Genomic DNA, 23652 nt, shown 5'->3' on the forward strand with positions numbered 1-23652 from the left:
AATGGTGTAGACTGTGTGTTGACAGGCCAGTGCACTGCAGTGGATGGATGACAGGTGTGATGAATGGTGTAGACTGTGTGTTGACAGGCCAGTGCACTGCTGTGGATGGATGACAGGTGTGATGAATGGTGTAGACTGTGTGTTGACAGGCCAGTGCACTGCAGTGGATGGATGACAGGTGTGATGAATGGTGTAGACTGTGTGTTGACAGGCCAGTGCACTGCAGTGGATGGATGACAGGTGTGATGAATGGTGTAGACTGTGTGTTGACAGGCCAGTGCACTGCAGTGGATGGATGACAGGTGTGATGAATGGTGTAGACTGTGTGTTGACAGGCCAGTGCACTGCTGTGGATGGATGACAGGTGTGATGAATGGTGTAGACTGTGTGTTGAGGCCAGGCCAGTGCACTGCACTGCAGTGGATGGATGACAGGTGTGATGAATGGTGTAGACTGTGTGTTGACAGGCCAGTGCACTGCAGTGGATGGATGACAGGTGTGATGAATGGTGTAGACTGTGTGTTGACAGGCCAGTGCACTGCAGTGGATGGATGACAGGTGTGATGAATGGTGTAGACTGTGTGTTGACAGGCCAGTGCACTGCTGTGGATGGATGACAGGTGTGATGAATGGTGTAGACTGTGTGTTGACAGGCCAGTGCACTGCTGTGATGTTGACAGGTGTGATGATTGGTGTAGAGGACAGGCCAGTGCACTGCAGTGGATGGATGACAGGTGTGATGAATGGTGTAGACTGTGTTGACAGGCCAGTGCACTGCAGTGGATGGATGACAGGGGGCTGTGAGAACACTGGTCACTGTCACATTCACCAACAGTCATAACACCACAACCAGACTGCTCTTTTGAATTCTGGAAGCATCTGCATCCTATACAGTAAAGACCATTACTAATCTGTGTTCAATGTAATTCTATCACTATTTAGTTTCATAACTAATGTCAATGAATAATATAACTTTTGCAAGAGTGTTTAGATTTTAATACTAATAGCGTAATACTTACGCTTATTCCTGTGGTTTGAATTATACTTTGATATCACACCCAAGTCTTACAACAACAACATTCAATCATTCAACTTGTTTAAGTGTTTGAAACGTAAAAACAGACGAGTTGAAAGTGGGAGCACTGCCACAGGTGATTGTGGCCCGTATCCAGAATATGTGACAACCAATCATATATTTGCAAGAGGTCGAACAGAACATGGCGCTCTATCATCCGTCTGAAACGTGTTAACATTCCCTATGATCTGTCAGCCCTCACAGCATTGTAGGAAAGACAAAGGATCCCACGTGGGTTACGAGCTTTTTCCTGAACACACCGATTCTGCATGTTTCTTTTTCTGTTGCTAATTAAGAATAAAATGGTTTCAAGTTTCAGGGGGTTCGATGTAGCAGTTACTGATGTTTGTCCCCCATGTGTCACGACTTCCACCGAAGGGGGCTCCTCTCCCTGTTCGGGCGGCGCTCGGCGGTCTTAGTAGTTGATTTTGGTGGGTTTATTTACCTCCGCTGCCTGCTAGTCTTTGTGCGGGATTGTTTTCTGTAGTTGCTTTGTTAGGGGTGAATATCTGCACCACAGGGTTTTCTGTAGTTGCTTTGTTAGGGGTGAATATCTGCACCACAGGGTTTTCTGTAGTTGCTTTGTTAGGGGTGCGTATCTGCACCACAGGGTTTTCTGTAGTTGCTTTGTTAGGGGTGCGTATCTGCACCACAGGGTTTTCTGTAGTTGCTTTGTTAGGGGTGCGTATCTGCACCACAGGGTTTTTTCTTTGTTAGGTGCTCTGCACCACAGGGTTTTCTGTAGTTGCTTTGTTAGGGGTGCGTATCTGCACCACATGGTTTTCTGTAGCTGCTTTGTTAGGGGTGCGTATCTGCACCACAGGGTTTTCTGTAGTTGCTTTATTAGGGGTGCGTATCTGCACCACAGGGTTTTCTGTAGTTGCTTTATTAGGGGTGAATATCTGCACCACAGGGATTTCTGTAGTTGCTTTGTTAGGGGTACGTATCTGCACCACAGGGTTTTCTGTAGTTGCTTTGTTCGGGGTGAATATCTGCACCACAGGGTTTTCTGTAGTTGCTTTGTTAGGGGTGCGTATCTGCACCACAGGGTTTTCTGTAGTTGCTTTATTAGGGGTGCGTATCTGCACCACAGGGTTTTCTGTAGTTGCTTTATTAGGGGTGCGTATCTGCACCACAGGGTTTTCTGTAGTTGCTTTGTTAGGGGTGCGTATCTGCACCACAGGGTTTTCTGTAGTTGCTTTGTTAGGGGTGCGTATCTGCACCACAGGGTTTTCTGTAGTTGCTTTATTAGTTGCTTTGGGTGCGTATCTGCACCACAGGGTTTTCTGTAGTTGCTTTATTAGGGGTGCGTATCTGCACCACAGGGTTTTCTGTAGTTGCTTTGTCAGGGGTAGTTGCTTTGTTAGGGGTGCGTATCTGCACCACAGGGTTTTCTGTAGTTGCTTTGTTAGGGGTGCGTATCTGCACCACAGGGTTTTCTGTAGTTGCTTTGTTAGGGGTGCGTATCTGCACCACAGGGTTTTCTGTAGTTGCTTTATTAGGGGTGCGTATCTGCACCACAGGGTTTTCTGTAGTTGCTTTGTTAGGGGTGCGTATCTGCACCACAGGGTTTTCTGTAGTTGCTTTGTTAGGGGTGCGTATCTGCACCACAGGGTTTTCTGTAGTTGCTTTGTTAGGGGTGCGTATCTGCACCACAGGGTTTTCTGTAGTTGCTTTGTTAGGGGTGAATATCTGCACCACAGGGTTTTCTGTAGTTGCTTTGTTAGGGGTGCGTATCTGCACCACAGGGTTTTCTGTAGTTGCTTTGTTAGGGGTACGTATCTGCACCACAGGGTTTTCTGTAGTTGCTGTATTAGGGGTACGTATCTGCACCACAGGGTTTTCTGTAGTTGCTTTGTTAGGGGTGCGTATCTGTTGCTTTGTTAGGGGCGTATCTGCACCACAGGGTTTTCTGTAGTTGCTTTATTAGGGGTACGTATCTGCACCACAGGGTTTTCTGTAGTTGCTTTGTTAGGGGTACGTATCTGCACCACAGGGTTTTCTGTAGTTGCTTTGTCAGGGGTACGTATCTGCACCACAGGGTTTTCTGTAGTTGCTTTATTAGGGGTGCGTATCTGCACCACAGGGTTTTCTGTAGTTGCTTTGTTAGGGGTGCGTATCTGCACCACAGGGTTTTCTGTAGTTGCTTTATTAGGGGTGCGTATCTGCACCACAGGGTTTTCTGTAGTTGCTTTGTTAGGGGTGCGTATCTGCACCACAGGGTTTTCTGTAGTTGCTGTATTAGGGGTGCGTATCTGCACCACAGGGTTTTCTTTCACGCAGCAGTTGTACTGTTTTTGGTATGTGTTTAGGAGTACAGGTTACTCCTCCGTGTGCAACGTTTATTTCCCTGTGTGGCGAACACGTTTGGGCATATTCCCCCCCATGTTGTGTTTGAGTTGGGACTTCTAATAAACTATTGTGCCACTGGGACTTCCTTGCTCTCCTGCTCCTGATTCCTGCACCTCCCTCCTTCAAGGAGGCATGTAACACCATGAGACACCATAGGAACAAAGCCAGCATCACTTCCTCAAAATATTCAGAATCTAAGATGACTCAAGGAATCTGTATTTCATTTTGATGTATTTGCCAAGGAGGTTTTAGTATTTCTCAAGTAAAGAAATGCGCCACATGCTGTCTGACAGTGTGTAAACAAAGTCCAATCTGCTGTGCTGCTGGGCAGGTCTGTCTCACTGTCAGTGTGTTCTGCTGTACGACTGGAGAGCACGTTCACCTCAGCTGTTTATCCCATGTTAGTGGGAGCAAGTGGGCATTGTCGAATTCAAAACCCAACCCTCAAATAAGTCATGACGAACTCTTTTACTCAAATCTCAAGAAACTCTGTTCTGGAAGATACTGACTTTACGACCAAAATGAACCTACTTGCACTTTTTTTGGTCCATTCTAGCACTGGAATAAATGCTTCAGACTGATTTCAATGTCTCATATGCCGTTTTCAACGAGAGAAGTTAGTTCTCGAGTTCAGTTCTTCTTTAAGATTCTCTGTGATGTGGCCGTCCTCTCTCACTTCTCCCTCCATTAGCTATGTCCCCTCTCCTCCACAGCCATCCCATAATGCCCCTCAGCATCTCATCTATCCCTGGGCTCAACACTCTATTGTTGCCATGTCGCCCAATAGCAGGAAATGAACGTTAAACAGCAGAGTGGTGCAGATCAGCCAATATACGGACTAAAGTGTTTCATTAAGATGTCAGAGAGGACCTTCCATTAGCTGATCAAAGTAAAGATAGAGCTTTGACATGCTGTTTCAGAGGCGGAGACAGGTAGGAGATATGACTACGAAGGTCTGCACAGAAAAGACTCAGCTGAAAGAATAGAAATATCAAGACATCCGAGTTTGGAGATATAGCTGATCAGCGTACATGAACAGGTCTGAACCAGAGGAGGCTGGTGGGAGGAGATTCTAAAGGATGGGCTCATTGTAATGGGATAAATAGAATGGTTTCAAACACATCAAACATATGGAAACCACAGGTTTGACTCTGTTCCATCTATTCCATTCCAGCCATTATAATGAGACCGTTCTCCTATAGCTCCTCCCTCTGGCCTCCTGTAGCCTGAATCCGTGATGTTTGGTTTTACCTCCTGACTGTACAGTCTGCATCTCTCTTCTATCATAGTCTCACCAAGCTCACCTTCTGTCTAATCTCTTCCTCCATCTTAACTGGAGACCCCAGCTCTGCCACCTGTTTCACCCCTTCACTGGCGAAGCCCCTATACTCCCACAGGACGTAGCTCCTGGAGTGGGATGCCCCGATGAGGGCTGACCAATGATTGGCACGTCCTGTATAGGGGGAAACAAAGAGACAATTTGACAAAGAAATAAAGTGTGTGTGTGTGTGTGTGTGTGTGTGTGTGTGTGTGTGTGTGTGTGTGTGTGTGTGTGTGTGTGTGTGTGTGTGTGTGTGTGTGTGTGTGTGTGTGTGTGTGTGTGTGTGTGCGTGCTAGCGTGTGTAGAGGCTGACAGATCGCTCCTGCCTTTGACTGTGCATGTGGCTGGAAGGTCATTGTTAGTTACAATGTGAGGCCTGCACTACCATTGCTGGAGCCCTCATCATTACTGAGAGAGTTGAGGCTGGAATAGACCCTGTCACACCACATATATATGTGTACAGTCAGGTCAGTTAGGTCCAAAATGATTAGCATCCTTGATAAAAATCAGCAAAAAAGACTGTATAAAAACAATAATACAATACTGAGCTATATTGTATGCTCAACATTGAAAAACATGATTGTATTATTTTATACTAATACAATTGCTCAGAGAAAGACATTTTGTAAAAACTAGTAAAAACAAATAATTAAGATCCCTAAGACTAAGATCCCTCCCTCCCAATGTGTTTTTCAATCTCATAAAACATTTAGTAAAAAGGCTCAGTGCCCTTCTCGTCACAAGGTGAGATATTGAAGGGTATAGAAAACAGGGGTGGCAATAATTTTGACTCAATCTTTTAGAAGAAAAAAAATAATGGTTAAATATTTTTTTTTGTGAGCAATTGTATTAGTATATTTTTTTTTTTGCATAGCTCAGTATTTGTATTATTTTATACAGTCTTTTTGCTCATCTTTATCAAGGGGGTCATGACTCCCGCCAAAGTCGGCTCCTCTCCTTGTTTGGGCGGCGCTCGGCGGTCGACGTCACCGGTCTTCTAGCCATCGCCGCTCCACCTTTCATTTTCCATTTGTTTTGTCTTGTTTTTCCGCACACCTGTTTTACATCCCCTCATTACTCTACTTGTATATTATCCTCTGTTCCCCCCATGTCTGTGTGTGTAATTGTTCGTTACGTGTCATGTGTGACACTTCATGCTGGTTTCTCGCCAGGTCTGGTTTGGAACCCGTGGTATTATATGCTGTACATAATTTGTGTGACGAGTGCGCTATTCGCTTTTGCCTTTAGTGGGAGTGTCGTTTTCGCTATAGTCGGCGTCCGACTGTTTTCCTTCTGCCAAATAAAGTGTGCCTGTTCACTCGTCTCTGCTCTCCTGCACCTGACTCCAGTTAACCATTTGCACACACTCTTGACCAAGGGTGCCAATAATTTTGGACGTGACTGTACGGTACTGTATATATAACTCTATCAAAAGACAATTGATGCTTGGTACTATGGTCCCTCAGCGCTCTCCTCAGAAACCCTTGAATGTAATTATGTTTTTCCATGATACGTTACTATTTGTGAAAGATTCTATATACCGCTGGAGGGAAAGGCGAACTATACAGTTAATCTGTTTAAACCCATCAGGCCCATAGCGAAGCCCTGTGATGTGCTATAATGTACCAAAACCTGTTTTCTTATTTCCTGCCAAAACAGCCTCTTCCTGTCTCAAATTATTTATAGAGATTCCTTTCGTAAGCTGTGACTACATAACGCTGACTGCAAGGAATACACATGTCTGTGGTTCAGATCATCAGCTCCAAAGAAGTCACAGTGTCATAACAGCTTTGATACTGTTTTACTGACCTACGTTGACTGAACATTCTTTGTTTAAATCCCAACAAAACACAAAGAATTGGAGAGGAATCCTCTAAACCACAGTGTGCTGCTTTAGGACATGCAGTATGTCCTGTGTGGCTCAGTTGGTAGAGCGTTGCCCTCGCAATGCCAGGACTGTGGGTTTCATTTACCACGGGGGACCAGTATAAAAAATGTATGCACTCACTACTGTGAGTCGCTCTGGATAAGAGTATCTGCTAAAATATAAGCATGTTACTCGAGTCAACAGACTGTCTAAATATGTCCAGGGTAAAATGTCACCTTCTTGTGTTTCTTCCCCAACCACAATGTCTTGCTTCATTACTGTAATGCAGATCCTTTCACACTCCATAGAAAACGGACAGAGGAGCAACAGGTGGGAGGTTGTACAGTCATGTGGGGGTGTAGATATACTGTATGACCCCAGTGAGAGACTTACTGGGGTAGTCTTTAGGGTGAATCTTCTCCGACCAGTTCCCAAAGAAGGTGACTCTGTACTTGGCCGTCCCACAGGCACAGCATTCCAGAGGGGGCTTTTCTGTGGTCTCCCCAAACACAGCCTCTGAAAGGCACACACATACACATGCACACACACACACACACAAAGAATGGATAACAATGGTGATATTGCTTGGTCTGATAGAATAGTTGAAGAATATGACTCCATACAGAATGTCCATTATAATCTATGGTAACAGATCATATAAAAGGGCTGTTCTGTGAGAAGTAACATTGGTATAGGACAGATATGCTGCACCTTTCTCACACAATCTGACGGTAAGGGAGCCTTCATCCTGGAAGTATATGATCCTCTTCTGCACAATGCTGGCCCTGCAGAGGAGGAGGAACAGCAGTCCTTTTATTCACTGACAGCACAACAAAAATACAGTACTCGTGTTAGCACACAACGTCTAGGGGCATCCACATACACACACACACACACTGCCGAGAGCCATAAACTTGTACATGCAACAGAAACTGTGTGCCAATAGCAACGCCCGGCCATTAGAATGCTCCTCTTTTTCTCTCTTGTAGTGCGTAAGGAGTGTCTGTTTCCTCTGAGGAGAGGTGGTAAGACCATCCCGTCAGAGACCACCTCGTCAGAGACCACCCCAGAGGCACTGCCAGACCTGCCCCCCATCAACCTCTGCAGAATACCAACGTACAGAGAGCCAGGAGTCCAGACTGAGACTGATCCACAGGACAGCCCATCAACACTGTGACCATTATGACTGCACTCTCTAAAGCTCATCTCCCAGGGAAGAACATTGGCAATGTATCTGGGGGTTGAAGATAAAATATCAAATGGTGCTGGACTCATCAAACAGCAGGATCTAAGTGACCGGGAGCCAAATAGACAAGGTTCAGCCCAAACTGTTTTCCACAGTAGATGGAAACGGAAGCTGTGGATACATCCTCAGCCATGCAGCTGTTCTGAAGCCCACAGTTACATTGTATGGAGCTCAGCAGGGACTTTGTCATAAAGCAACTTGATAATACATTTCATTTATCATTTCACTTTAAAATATGACACAGTAATTGATTAATATTAGACGCATCAAGTTATTAAGGTTCAGATGAGGACAAACTCTGTAAAAAGATCAGTTTAACCCAATGTCAATATCTTAACATTTGTTTTCAGCAATGGGATCCAGTAGCAGTTGGGTAAAATATCCCTGACTAACCCATGACTTGCATGGCTCTCTCCCATGGTTATGTTCTTCACTCAATGGTTGGGCTTCTGTCCAGACCATTAGTTCCAGTTGGAGAGTTTAGGATCCTTTAGTTGTGGTTCCACACCCAGGCAAATGGGCCCTGGCTTTGAGCTGGGGCTGCATGTCTCCAGTGCTGCTGCCAGCCTGCAACCTCTGTGTCGCTGAGGAGAGAGGGTGGCTATAGAGAGCAGGAGAGGATGTTTAAAGAGAGCAGGAGAGGATGGCTATAGAGATCAGGAGAGGATGTTTAAAGAGAGCAGGAGAGGATGTTTAAAGAGAGCAGGAGAGGGTTGCTATAGAGAGCAGGAGAGGGTGGCTATAGAGAGCAGGAGAGGTGGATATAAAGTGCAGGAGAGGGTGGATATAAAGAGCAGGAGAGGGTGGCTATAGAGATCAGGAGAGGGTGGCTATAGAGAGTAGGAGAGGGTGGCTATAGAGAGTAGGAGAGGGTGGCTATAGAGAGCAGGAGAGGGTGGCAATAGAGAGCAGGAGAGGGTGGCTATAGAGAGCAGGAGAGGATGCTTAAAGAGAGCAGGAGAGGATGGCTGTAGAGAGAGGGAGATAATGTTTAAAGAGAGCAGGAGAGGATGGCTGTAGAGAGCAGGAGAGGGTGGCTATAGAAGGCAGGAGAGGGTGGCTATAGAGATTAGGAGAGGGTGGCTATAGCGAGCAGGAGAGGGTGGCTATAGAGAGCAGGAGAGGATGGCTATAGAGCACAGGAGAGGATGGCTATAGAGCACAGGAGAGGATGGTTATAGAGCGCAGGAGAGGATGGCTATGGAGAGCAGGAGAGGATGGCTATAGAGCACAGGAGAGGATGGCTATAGAGCACAGGAGAGGATGGCTATAGAGCGCAGGAGAGGATGGCTATGGAGAGCAGGAGCTCCATTTAGACCTACTTCATCTCAATGAGTCACTGCGACTTTTGTGTTTGTGTACTCTGAGATGCTCTCTCCAGTTCTGCTATTCTCTTCAAACCTCCAAGAGCTCTATGTGCAGTGCCCTGTGACATAACAGCATTTGACACTTTAGTATACAAGATAATGTATCACTAATGACAGGACTCTGTAGTGTAGGAGGAGGAGCATCGTTCTGGGATCTCTGCTGTGATATCCTTTATGAGATTCAGTGGGAGAATGATTGGACCTCTCCTAGCAGTAATTGGAGTTTTATTTTATGTTCGGTGGACAGAGTTGGCAGCCGTATTTATTGGCCTTTGTCTGGCAGTCAGCCCCCTGCTCCGGTACGAGGTAGAGAGCTCTATCTTTACTTTGTCTGGCAGTCAGCCCCCTGCTCCGGTACGAGGTAGAGAGCTCTATCTTTACTTTGTCTGGCAGGCAGCCCCCTGCTCCGGTACGAGGTAGAGAGCTCTATCTTTACTTTGTCTGGCAGGCAGCCCCCTGCTCCGGTACGAGGTAGAGAGCTCTATCTTTACTTTGTCTGGCAGGCAGCCCCCTGCTCCGGTACGAGGTAGCGAGCTCTATCATTACTTTGTCTGGCAGTCAGCCCCCCCCTGCTCTGGTACGAGGTAGAGAGCTCTATCTTTACTTTGTCTGGCAGTCAGCCCCCTGCTCCGGTACGAGGTAGAGAGCTCTATCTTTACTTTGTCTGGCAGGCAGCCCCCTGCTCCGGTACGAGGTAGAGAGCTCTATCTTTACTTTGTCTGGCAGGCAGCCCCCTCCGGTACGAGGTAGAGAGCTCTATCTTTACTTTGTCTGGCAGGCATCCCCCTGCTCCGGTACGAGGTAGAGAACTCTATCTTTACTTTGACAGGCAGGCAGCCCCCTGGCAGGCAGCTCCGGTACGAGGTAGAGAGCTCTATCTTTACTTTGACAAGCAGGCAGCCCCCTGCTCCGGTACGAGGTAGAGAGCTCTATCTTTGCTTTGTCTGGCAGGCAGCCCCCTGCTCCGGTACGAGGTAGAGAGCTCTATCTTTACTTTGACAGGCAGGCAGCCCCCTGCTCCGGTACGAGGTAGAGAGCTCTATCTTTACTTTGACAGGCAGGCAGCCTCCTGCTCCGGTATGAGGTAGAGAGCTCTATCTTTACTTTGACAGGCAGGCAGCCCCCTGCTCCGGTACGAGGTAGAGAGCTCTATCTTTACTTTGACAGGCAAAGACAAAGTGAAAGCAATACAGTGAGATTTGCATAGCAGATGTTTCTCAGCGCAACATTTATTAGAATAATACTTTGACCTCTATAAGCTATCTGTTGTATGGGACAGGAAGATCAATTAAAAGTTACTATTGTGGACTGAGTTACATCCAGCACTAAGTCAGTGAATGGCAGCACTATTTTCTGTGTAAATCCAGGCCAGCGGAACGAGAGACAGTCTTATCCGGTGTCCTGTGTGAACTTAAGTATGCTCTCTCTTTTTAAATTCTCTCTTTCTCTCTCTTGGAGGACCTGAGCCCTTGGACCATTCCTCAGGACTACCTGGCCTGATGACTCCTTGCTGTCCCCAGTTCACCTGGCCGTGCTGCTGCTCCAGTTTCAACTGTTCTGCCTGCGGCTATGGAACCCTGACCTGTTCACCGGACGTGCTACCTGTCCCAGACCTGCTGTTTTCAACTCTCTAGACACAGCAGGAGCAGTAGAGATACTCTGAATGATCGGCTATGAAAAGCCAACTGACATTTACTCCTGAGGTGCTGACTTGCTGCACCTTCATCTATGAACATTTGAACATCTTGGCCATGTTCTGTTATAATCTCCACCCGGCACAGCCAGAAGAGGACTGGCCACCCCTCAGAGCCTGGTTCCTCTCTAGGTTTCTTCCTAGGTTTTGGCCTTTCTAGGGAGTTTTTCCTAGCCATCGTGCTTCTACACCTGCATTGCTTGCTGTTTGGGGTTTTATGCTGGGTTTCTGTACAGCACTTTGATATATCAGCTGATGTAAGAAGGGCTTTATAAATACATTTTAATTTATTTTATTTGATGTGTTAGGGAAAAGGATCTCTTAAATATCTACAGTGCCTTCTGGAAAGTATTCAGACCCCTTGACCCCTTGACAATCGTTTGTGTCTACCTGTGTGTGTTAATGTTTGTCAATTTTGTTTCATTCCAACACTTCTGGAAGTGCTACAATTCCTGTCAAAGAGCAGCTTTTGGAATGAATTTGTCTCACGCTTCATGACTGTCAAGGAATTACACAGACACATCAGGGCTCACTTCTTTGGGCAGCAATCAAATTCAAATAGGATTTGCCTTGGGACGAGTTTAACCCACACGTCGCTCTAACAGAGCAAGACGACTCAACTTGATCGGTGACTATCAGCGCTCCTCGCCAGGAGTAAGAAACACAATGTTATTTACAATCCTGACACTTTTTATGTCGTGAGACTTTACATAAAGGTTATAAATTCTCCAAAACTTTTACACCAAGCTTATCATCATGAAAACTTTACTCCCAATCTACTTACTAAACAATGTTATCACGTAAGACTAAATTCAGTCCTATAACCATGGAGGGAGGGGTGTTGATCTGGGACATTACAATGCTATGGTCTGTAGTCACACCTGCTTCTTCAGACCACTAATCAGCATGACCGTGCTCTCTGGCAACCCATAGGTGGTCCACTGAAAAGACATGGTGCCTAGAACAGCCGCATAGCTTGCCTAACAAACAAATAGATTTGAATGTTGAAGAAATCAGGCCATTTTTCTTTACTTTGAAGTGAAAAATCTCTATTTCAGTTTTGATAGCTTTTTCTTCTTGGTCCAGTGCGGTTGTGAATCAAACAAAATGAACACATGTGAACACCAAATGTTGTTTCAATTTCATCTTATTTGAGAAGAAATAGTGAATAGTGCAAGGGTGCTAATATATTTAACCACAGCTGTATCAATAATGACAAATGGTATTCAGAAACAAATGATTGTTAGCATTAACAGTTACAGTAACAGTGGTTATGACAGTGCCTTTGATAAATAGACATAAACAAGTAATAATATAAATCACCAAATCATATTACTCCTGTGTGAAGTAGGGCTTTATTACTCCTGTGTGAAGTAGGGCTTTATTACTCCTGTGTGAAGTAGGGCTTTATTACTCCTGTGTGAAGTAGGGCTTTATTACTCCTGTGTGAAGTAGGGCTTTATTACTCCTGTGTGAACTAGGGCTTATTACTCCTGTGTGAAGTAGGGCTTTATTACTCCTGTGTGAAGTAGGGCTTTATTACTCCTGTGTGAAGTAGGGCTTTATTACTCCTGTGTGAAGTAGGGCTTTATTACTCCTGTGTGAACTAGGGCTTTATTATTCCTGTGTGAAGTAGGGCTTTATTACTCATGTGTGAAGTAGAGCTTTATTACTCCTGTGTGAAGTAGGGCTTTATTACTCCTGTGTGAACTAGGGCTTTATTACTCCTGTGTGAACTAGGGCTTTATTACTCCTGGGCTTTATTACTCCCGTGTGAAGTAGGGCTTTATTCCTCCTGTGTGAAGTAGGGCTTTATTCCTCCTGTGTGAAGTAGGGCTTTATTACTCCTGTGTGAAGTAGGGCTTTAATACTCCTGTGTGAACTAGGGCTTTATTACTCCTGTGTGAACTAGGGTTTTATTACTCCTGTGTGAACTAGGGCTTTATTACTCCTGTGTGAAGTAGGGCTTTATTACTCCTGTGTGAAGTAGGGCTTTATTACTCCTGTGTGAAGTAGGGCTTTATTACTCCTGTGTGAAGCTTTAGGGCTTTATTACTCCTGTGTGAACTAGGGCTTATTACTCCTGTGTGAAGTAGGGCTTTATTACTCCTGTGTGAAGTAGGGCTTTATTACTCCTGTGTGAAGTAGGGCTTTATTACTCCTGTGTGAAGTAGGGCTTTATTACTCCTGTGTGAAGTAGGGCTTTATTACTCCTGTGTGAAGTAGGGCTTTATTACTCCTGTGTGAAGTAGGGCTTTATTACTCCTGTGTGAACTAGGGCTTTATTACTCCTGTGTGAACTAGGGCTTTATTACTTCTGTGTGAACTCCCGGCGCCGACAGAGATGGCCGCCTCGCTTCGCGTTCCTAGGAAACTATGTAGGTTTTTGTTTTTTTCCGTGTTATTTCTTACATTAGTACCCCAGGTCATCTTAGGTTTCATTACATACAGTCGAGAAGAACTACTGAATATAAGATCAGCGTCAACTCACCATCAGTACGACCAAGAATATGTTTTTCGCGACGCGGATCCTGTGTTCTGCCTTACAAACAGGACAACTGAGTGGATTCCATGCAGCGACCCAAAAAGACGACTCCGAAAAAGAGGGAAACGAGGCGGTCTTCTGGTCAGACTCCGGAGACGGGCACACCGTGCACCACTCCCTAGCATTCTTCTTGCCAATGTCCAGTCTCTTGACAACAAGGTTGATGAAATCCGGGCAAGGGTAGCATTCCAGAGGGACATCAGAGACTGTAACGTTCTTTGTTTCACGGAAACATGGCTCACTGGAACGACGCTATCCGAAGCGGTGCAGCCAGCGGGTTTCTCCACGCATCGCGCGGACAGAAACAAACATCTTTCTGGTAAGAAGAGGGGCGGGGGCGTATGCCTTATGGCCAACGTGACATGGTGTGATGAAAGAAACATACAGGAACTCAAATCCTTCTGTTCACCTGATTTAGAATTCCTCACAATCAAATGTAGACCGCATTATCTACCAAGAGAATTCTCTTCGATCATAATCACAGCCGTATATATCCCCCCCAAGCAGACACATCGATGGCTCTGAACAAACTTTATTTAACTCTCTGCAAACAGGAAACGATTTATCCGGAGGCTGCATTCATTGTAGCTGGGGATTTTAACAAGGCTAATCTGAAAACAAGACTCCCTAAATTTTATCAGCATATCGATTGCGCAACCAGGGGTGGAAAGACCCTGGATCATTGTTACTCTAACTTCCGCGACGCATATAAGGCCCTGCCCTGCCCCCCTTTCGGAAAAGCTGACCACGACTCCATTTTGTTGATCCCTGCCTACAGACAGAAACTAAAACAAGAAGCTCCCACGCTGAGGTCTGTCCAACGCTGGTCCGACCAAGCTGACTCCACACTCCAAGACTGCTTCCATCACGTGGACTGGGAGATGTTTCGTATTGCGTCAGACAACAACATTGACGAATACGCTGATTCGGTGAGCGAGTTCATTAGAACGTGCGTTGAAGATGTCGTTCCCATAGCAACGATTAAAACATTCCCTAACCAGAAACCGTGGATTGATGGCAGCATTCGTGTGAAACTGAAAGCGCGAACCACTGCTTTTAATCAGGGCAAGGTGTCTGGTGACATGACTGAATACAAACAGTGCAGCTATTCCCTCCGCAAGGCTATCAAACAAGCTAAGCGTCAGTACAGAGACAAAGTAGAATCTCAATTCAACGGCTCAGACACAAGAGGCATGTGGCAGGGTCTACAGTCAATCACTGACTACAGGAAGAAATTCAGCCCAGTCACGGACCAGGATGTCTTGCTCCCAGGCAGACTAAATAACTTTTTGCCCGCTTTGAGGACAATACAGTGCCACTGACACGGCCTGCAACGAAAACATGCGGTCTCTCCTTCACTGCAGCCGAAGTGAGTAAGACATTTAAACGTGTTAACCCTCGCAAGGCTGCAGGCCCAGACGGCATCCCCAGCCGCGCCCTCAGAGCATGCGCAGACCAGCTGGCCGGTGTGTTTACGGACATATTCAATCAATCCCTATACCAGTCTGCTGTTCCCACATGCTTCAAGAGGGCCACCATTGTTCCTGTTCCCAAGAAAGCTAAGGTAACTGAGCTAAACGACTACCGCCCGTAGCACTCACATCCGTCATCATGAAGTGCTTTGAGAGACTAGTCAAGGACCATATCACCTCCACCCTACCTGACACCCTAGACCCACTCCAATTTGCTTACCGCCCAAATAGGTCCACAGATGATGCAATCTCAACCACACTGCACACTGCCCTAACCCATCTGGACAAGAGGAATACCTATGTGAGAATGCTGTTCATCGACTACAGCTCGGCATTCAACACCATAGTACCCTCCAAGCTCGTCATCAAGCTCGAGACCCTGGGTCTCGACCCCGCCCTGTGCAACTGGGTACTGGACTTCCTGACGGGCCGCCCCCAGGTGGTGAGGGTAGGCAACAACATCTCCTCCCCGCTGATCCTCAACACTGGGGCCCCACAAGGGTGCGTTCTGAGCCCTCTCCTGTACTCCCTGTTCACCCACGACTGCGTGGCCACGCACGCCTCCAACTCAATCATCAAGTTTGCGGACGACACAACAGTGGTAGGCTTGATTACCAACAACGACGAGACGGCCTACAGGGAGGAGGTGAGGGCCCTCGGAGTGTGGTGTCAGGAAAATAACCTCACACTCAACGTCAACAAAACTAAGGAGATGATTGTGGACTTCAGGAAACAGCAGAGGGAACACCTCCCTATCCACATCGATGGAACAGTAGTGGAGAGGGTAGCAAGTTTCAAGTTCCTCGGCATACACATCACAGACAAACTGAATTGGTCCACTCACACAGACAGCATCGTGAAGAAGGCGCAGCAGCGCCTCTTCAACCTCAGGAGGCTGAAGAAATTCGGCTTGTCACCAAAAGCACTCACAAACTTCTACAGATGCACAATCGAGAGCATCCTGGCGGGCTGTATCACCGCCTGGTACGGCAACTGCTCCGCCCTCAACCGTAAGGCTCTCCAGAGGGTAGTGAGGTCTGCACAACGCATCACCGGGGCAAACTACCTGCCCTCCAGGACACCTACACCACCCGATGTTACAGGAAGGCCATAAAGATCATCAAGGACATCAACCACCCGAGCCACTGCCTGTTCACCCCGCTATCATCCAGAAGGCGAGGTCAGTACAGGTGCATCAAAGCTGGGACCGAGAGACTGAAAAACAGCTTCTATCTCAAGGCCATCAGACTGTTAAACAGCCACCACTAACATTGAGTGGCTGCTGCCAACACACTGACACTGACACTGACTCAACTCCGGCCACTTTAATAATGGGAACTGATGGGAAATGATGTAAATATATCACTAGCCACTTTAAACAATGCTACCTTATATAATGTTTACATACCCTACATTATTCATCTCATATGCATACGTATATACTGTACACTATATCATCGACTGCATCCTTATGTAATACATGTATCACTAGCCACTTTAACTATGCCACTTGGTTTACATACTCATCTCATATGTATATACTGTACTCGATATCAGCTACTGTATCTTGCCTATGCTGCTCTGTACCATCACTCATTCATATATCCTTATGTACATATTCTTTATCCCCTTACACCGTGTATAAGACAGTAGTTAGTTAGATTACTTGTTGGTTATTACTGCATTGTCGGAACTAGAAGCACAAGCATTTCGCTACACTCTCATTAACATCTGCTAACCATGTGTATGTGACAAATAAAATTTGATTTGATTTGTGAAGTAGAGCTTTAATACTCCTGTGTGAAGTAGGGCTTTATTACTCCTGTGTGAGTGGACAAACAAACATACTCCTCAGCACCCCCCCCCCAACCCAAAACATATTTCCGTAGCTATAGTAGTGGTAGTAGCAGCAGTATTAAAGTTACCCACTTGAGGATGACACAGCCGCTACCAGAAGAGGGTGCTGTCCAGAACACTTGTATCCTGGTCCTCCTGCGGGGGGTGCTCTCCGTCACAGCCGGGGGACAGTTGGTCATGAACTGGGTGTCTTCCTCATCTATGATCTAGGAGACACAGAAAACCAGTCAGTCACAACTACACAATTTCTCACCAACTTCACTTTTGGCAAAAACAATTACGTTTTTTGTAAAACAAACACATATTAGCTGAAAGAAAGTAATTGAGTCAATTAACTTTTTGTTATTTTTATAGTTAAAAATCCTTTTTCACTTTCAACCGTGGTGCTTTTAATTATCACAACTCTGGCCTGAGACTTATGATTAATTTTCATTGTTGAGCAATATGTTCTGCTATGCATGTTTGGTTGCATTTAATGGGTGCTATAATTCAGGGCTCCTGTAATAAACCGATGGTTTAGAGTCTGAGACAGGCTGTAATATGTGTTTTGTAATCACCTCTTTGCTGCGACACACTCCACTAGTACTTCCCAATACCAGGATCAATAGTGTATTTCAACGTCAAGCGTGGCTGGATGTTTTCAAATGGCATCCTTTTCAGATGCCAACGCTGACATTGTAGTTCTGTTTCACCTCATCTCTTTGCACATGTGACTGGTTGATTGAGAGCTGACTGTACAGTGCATAACGTTCCTTCACCTATCCTTGGCGCAGTAAAGTGGGACAGTAATAAAATAATACTCCACGTTGTGCAATGAGACAGTGTAATAACAGTGTTGTGAGTCCATGGCGTGTCCAGCCCAGTCCCCCTCTATGTCATGGCTGTGAGAGAGGAATGAAAACCTGGCATGACGAGCAGCAGCCTCACACAGAGATGACCTCTGGCCCCCTGTTCGCCAGCTGCTATGACTCCACCATAACATTGACCTAACAGCCAGATGCTTCACACGTGACAGAAAGTAAGAGGAATACATTTCTATAGAGGCCTTTTAGAAAAATAAAAGAGTCTTCATTGATGCTGATGATTGTCTAAGGAACCCTGGTGAGCCATGTCTTCCCTCACTGTAACTTGCCTCCGTCTCTAGCTTTCTCTCTTTTTCTCTCTCTGACTCATATGCTCCCTGCTCAACCAGGGTTCCTCCATACTATATCTTAGGCCTCATTATACTCATACTGAAATAATGTCTTTTTTTTGCCTCTTCACCATTGATATCCTGTCAGTCACAGACAGCTGCAAACAACTGACAGTGCACAGGAAAACAACCAATTGATAGGAGGCTGAACTTGGAGTTTAGTTACTTCGGAAACTGTGCATTTCTTACAGTACACCCAGCGCATATCTATTTTATCCCCTGTGGGAGGGAGGGAGGGAGGGAGGGAGGGAGGGAGGGAGGGAGGGAGGGAGGGAGGGAGGGAGGGAGGGAGGGAGGGAGGGGGATCCATTGTCCTGTAAACCCACTATCCCCTCCTGGGAGGCCAGCGCTGTAGTTTCCTCTCAAAACGGAATCTAAGTGGCTGTCAGATCGGGGTTGAACTGCAGCCAAGCAGCAGAGCCGTCAGGAGGACGGAGGAGCTGGGAAAGTGGAGCGTTTGTTTTAATTGTGGCTCCTGGCTTGGCTTGGCTCAGTGGCCCAGCTCTCCTCAGAGCTCCTCTGGGGCTGCCTAGGGAGGCAGGGTCTGGGTCTGGAGGAGCAGCTGAATACTTCTGTTTTCATAGTCATTCTCTCCCTGGTGACACAGCAAACACAGATGCTTTGCAGTGCCTGCTAAAGTAAATGTGTATTTTCAAGGAGACACAGATGGACAGTATTTATTTTGGGCTGAGTAGAAGTTTGAAGCCCCCTTGGAAAATCAAGACATGGAATAGATGATAGTTTGGCAAGAGACTCGGGGCGGATGTAACTTTCTGACACGATGCAAATGTCACATCAACATGTGATTTAAAAGTAACAGGTTTCTTCCCATCTCAATGGAAATCTCTGGACTCAAGAGCACTAACATTTGCCTTGAGCCTCCTACCAATCAAATAATTCTATTACAACAGAAACCCATATAAATCTCTGATATTAAATCTTATTATATATTTTTCAAACAGTGAAATTATCTGCACTCGGCTGTCCCCATTGGAGAACCCTTTTTGGTTCCAGGTAGAACCCTTTTGGTTCCAGGTAGAACCCTTTTGGGTTTGGGTAGTCTTATTTATCAAGATATCTGTAACAGCAACTGCCATGTTTCTTCTTCATACATCACTTGGTCATTCTTGGCTTGACAGTATTTATAGTAAAGGTCCAAGCCTTCCTGGGCATTTCCTTTAGTCTGTAATGCTGCAGCGAGCTTCAGCCTGGAGAGCTAGCTCAAGGATGCTACTGAATAACTGTCGCGGGCAATCTCTGGCCCAAAACAAAAATGCCAATGATGAACGGTGCTCTTTACATACAGTATACAGGGGCTGAGATCCCAGAGGAAGTCATGGAAGACACTCCTCCTGTTCCAATCCCTGAAAGCTTTTAGCGCCGGCTGGGTTAGTGAGAAAAGCTTTTACACAGGAGACATGTCTATCACTTGGATAGAAAAGACACTCTTAAGAGCAGCTGCCGTAAAATGAGTGAAGAACTAACATTACGGCGCTGTAAAGAAACCAGGCCAGATGTATTGCCTTTTAAAAGGTGTGAAGATGAGTTCTGCTTCTTAAATGTGAGAATATGAGTGGTGCAAATTGTCTTTCAATACATCAGAATCAACACAGCAAGAACAGACTTAAAGCAGAAGCCACTGTCATGACGTCACTGAAACTTGGTCAAAGTTTCCATATACAGTGCCTTGCGAAAGTATTCGGCCCCCTTGAACTTTGCGACCTTTTACCACATTTCAGGCTTCAAACATAAAGATATAAAACTGTATTTTTTTGTGAAGAATCAACAACAAGTGGGACACAATCATGAAGTGGAACGACATTTATTGGATATTTCAAACTTTTTTAACAAATCAAAAACTGAAAAATTGGGCGTGCAAAATTATTCTTCAAAATTATTCAGCCCCTTTACTTTCAGTGCAGCAAACTCTCTCCAGAAGTTTAGTGAGAATCTCTGAATGATCCAATGTTGACCTAAATGACTAATGATGATAAATACAATCCACCTGTGTGTAATCAAGTCTCCGTATAAATGCACCTGCACTGTGATAGTCTCAGAGGTCCGTTAAAAGCGCAGAGAGCATCATGAAGAACAAGGAATACACCAGGCAGGTCCGAGATACTGTTGTGAAGAAGTTTAAAGCCGGATTTGGATACAAAAAGATTTCCCAAGCTTTAAACTTCCCAAGGAGCACTGTGCAAGCGATAATATTGAAATGGAAGGAGTATCAGACCACTGCAAATCTACCAAGACCTGGCCGTCCCTCTAAACTTTCAGCTCATACAAGGAGAAGACTGATCAGAGATGCAGCCAAGAGGCCCATGATCACTCTGGATGAACTGCAGAGATCTACAGCTGAGGTGGGAGACTCTGTCCATAGGACAACAATCAGTCGTATATTGCACAAATCTGGCCTTTATGGAAGAGTGGCAAGAAGAAAGCCATTTCTTAAAGATATCCATAAAAGTGTCGTTTAAAGTTTGCCACAAGCCACCTGGGAGACACACCAAACATGTGGAAGAAGGTGCTCTGGTCAGATGAAACCAAAATTGAACTTTTTGGCAACAATGCAAAACGTTATGTTTGGCGTAAAAGCAACACAGCTCATCACCCTGAACACACCATCCCCACTGTCAAACATGGTGGTGGCAGCATCATGGTTTGGGCCTGCTTTTCTTCAGCAGGGACAGGGAAGATGGTTAAAATTGATGGGAAGATGGATGGAGCCAAATACAGGACCATTCTGGAAGAAAACCTGATGGAGTCTGCAAAAGACCTGAGACTGGGACTGAGATTTGTCTTCCAACAAGACAATGATCCAAAACATAAAGCAAAATCTACAATGGAATGGTTCAAAAATAAACATATCCAGGTGTTAGAATGGCCAAGTCAAAGTCCAGACCTGAATCCAATCGAGAATCTGTGGAAAGAACTGAAAACTGCTGTTCACAAATGCTCTCCATCCAACCTCACTGAGCTCGAGCTGTTTTGCAAGGAGGAATGGGAAAAAAATTCAGTCTCTCGATGTGCAAAACTGATAGAGACATACCCCAAGCGACTTACAGCTGTTGTAATCGCAGCAAAAGGTGGCGCTACAAAGTATTAACTTAAGGGGGCTGAATAATTTTGCACGCCCAATTTGTCAGGTTTTGATTTGTTAAAAAAGTTTGAAATATCCAATAAATGTCGTTCCACTTCATGATTGTGTCCCACTTATTGTTGATTCTTCACAAAAAAATACAGTTTTATATCTTTATGTTTGAAGCCTGAAATGTGGCAAAAGGTCGCAAAGTTCAAGGGGGCCGAATACTTTCGCAAGGCACTGTATTTCCCCTGACCTGTTGACTACCCCCCCTCACCATGTCATATCCTGCTGTGATGTAATAGCCCTTCTCTAAGGAGTCGGCCTCTGTAGATCATCCACCACTCATTTGTATTTGCCCTGCTGTGTTTAATGTACTTGCAGCCATTGACCTAACGAGAAGACATCTAACTGAGTCAGCTTGTCTGTCTATCCATGGCAACCCAGAAACAAAGTGATGTTTTTGATCTCTGTAAACACAAGATCCTATCTAATCTGGGCTCATCTTGTCTCTCCAAATAAACTTAGTTTGCTTCCCTGGGTAATAGCATGTCTCTGGCCTAAATAAATAAGAATGAGGAGAGTTAGAAAATCTGCGGGGGTTTCTCTGAGGCCTAAGGCACAAATGGGGGTCTCATGGTAACGTGTGAAGAGAAAGACAATGTGTTCTAAACATAAAAGCAGTATGACTCCTGGAGGTTGTACATGTTTAGAAATGGACGCCAGGCACATTCCAGGAAAGGAGCCAACAACAAGGATTATTTGCTGGGGGATATTGTGCATTTACCATGCTTCATTTTTATAGTAAATCTTTTCTTCAAATTTCCATCATCCTTTCAATTCATTTGGAAAAGTATTATGCAAACTTTATCAGCACATACACCACAGGTCAAAAGTTTTAGAACATCTACTCACTCAAGGGTTTTTCTTTATTTTTACTATTTTCTACATTGTAGAATAATAGTGAAGACATCAAAACTATGAAATAACACATATGGAATCATGTAGTAATTTTAAAAAAAGTGTTAAACAAATCAAAATATACTTTCAATTTGAGATTCTTCAAATAGCCACCGTTTACCTTGATGACAGCTTTGCACACTCTTGGCATTCTCTCAACCAGCTTCATGAGGTAGTCACCTGGAATGCATTTCAATTAACAGGTGTGCCTTCTTAAAAGTTAATTTGTGGAATTTCTTTCCTTCTTGTTGTGACAAGGTGGTGGTGGTGGTGGGGGGTATACAGAGGTGGTGGTGGTGGGGGGTATACAGATGTGGTGGGGGGTATACAGAAGATAGCCCTATTTGGGAAAAGACCAAGTCCATATTATGGCAAGAACAGCTCAAATAAGCAAAAAGAAATGTCCATCATTACTTTCAGACATGAAGGTCATTCAATACAGAAAATGTTAAGAACTTTGAAAGTTTCTTCAAGCATCAAGCACTATAATGAAACTGGCTCTCATGAGGACCGTCACAGAAATGGAAGACCCAGAGTTACCTCTGCTGCAGAGGATATGTTAATTAGAGTTACTAGCCTCAGAAATTACAGCCCAAATAAAGGTTTCACAGAGTTCAAGTGTCAGACACATCACAGCATCAACTGTTCAGTGGAGACTGCATGAATCAGGCCTTCATGGTCAAATTGCTGCAAAGAAACCACTACTAAAGGACACCAATAGGAAGAAGAGACTTGCTTCGGCCAAGAAACACGAGCAATGGACATTAGACCAGTGGAAATCTGTCCTTTGGTCTGGAGTCCAAATTGGAGATTTTTGGTTCTAACCACCATGTCTTTGTGAGACGCGGTGTGGGGGAACAGATGATCTCCGCATGTGTATTTCCCACCGTAAAGCATGGAGGAGGAGGTGTGATGGTGTGGGGTGGTTTGCTGGTGACACTGTCCATGATTTATTTAGAAATGAAGGCACACTAAACCAGCACGGATACCACAGCATTCTGCAGCGATACGACATCCCATATGGTTTGGGCTTAGTCAAATCAAAACAAATCAAATTGTATTTGTCACATGCGCCGAATACAACAGGTGTAGACCTTACAGTGAAATGCTTACTTACAAGCCCTTAACCAACAATACAATTTTAAGAAAAATAAGTGTTATGTAAAAAATAGATAAGCCATTTGATTCGCTGTTCAGGAGTCTTATGGATTGGGGTTAGAAGCTGTTAAGAAGCCTTTTGGACCTAGATGTGGTGCTCCGGTACCGCTTGCTGTGTGGTAGCAGAGAGAATAGTCTATGACTAGGGTGGCTGGAGTCTTTGACAATTTTTAGGGCCTTCCTCTGACACCACCTGGTATAACGGTCCTAGATGGCAGGAAGCTTGGTCCTAGTGATGTACACTACCCTCTGTAGTGCCTTGCGGTTGAAGGACGAGCAGTTGCCATACCAGGCAGTGATGCAACCAGGAAGCTCTTGAGGGCAGTGTGATAATGGTGTTGATGTGAGCCATGACCATAATTTCAAAGTACTTCATAGCTACAGACGTGAGTGCTACGGGTCAATAGTCATTTAGGCAGGTTACCTTCTTGGGCACAGGGACTATGGTGGTCTGATTGAAACATG

The 23652-nt window shown here is 45.2% G+C and overlaps 1 protein-coding gene across 1 annotated transcript in view; it reads right to left on the reverse strand.

Annotated features, from left to right (window-relative positions):
- The window catches only part of spon1b (spondin 1b), a 103829-nt gene that overhangs the window by 63360 nt on the left and 16817 nt on the right, over positions 1–23652 (reverse strand). Inside the window, exons 3-6 of the mRNA XM_024379986.2 lie at positions 16868–17001; positions 7327–7400; positions 7009–7131; positions 4732–4880 (exon numbers count right to left, since the gene is read on the reverse strand). Coding sequence (XP_024235754.1) covers positions 4732–4880; positions 7009–7131; positions 7327–7400; positions 16868–17001 — 480 coding nt within the window. The remainder of the gene's footprint in view (positions 1–4731; positions 4881–7008; positions 7132–7326; positions 7401–16867; positions 17002–23652) is intronic.

The sequence above is a fragment of the Oncorhynchus tshawytscha genome, linkage group LG19 (genome assembly GCF_018296145.1).
Source record: "Oncorhynchus tshawytscha isolate Ot180627B linkage group LG19, Otsh_v2.0, whole genome shotgun sequence".
Classification (NCBI taxonomy): Eukaryota; Metazoa; Chordata; class Actinopteri; order Salmoniformes; family Salmonidae; genus Oncorhynchus; species Oncorhynchus tshawytscha.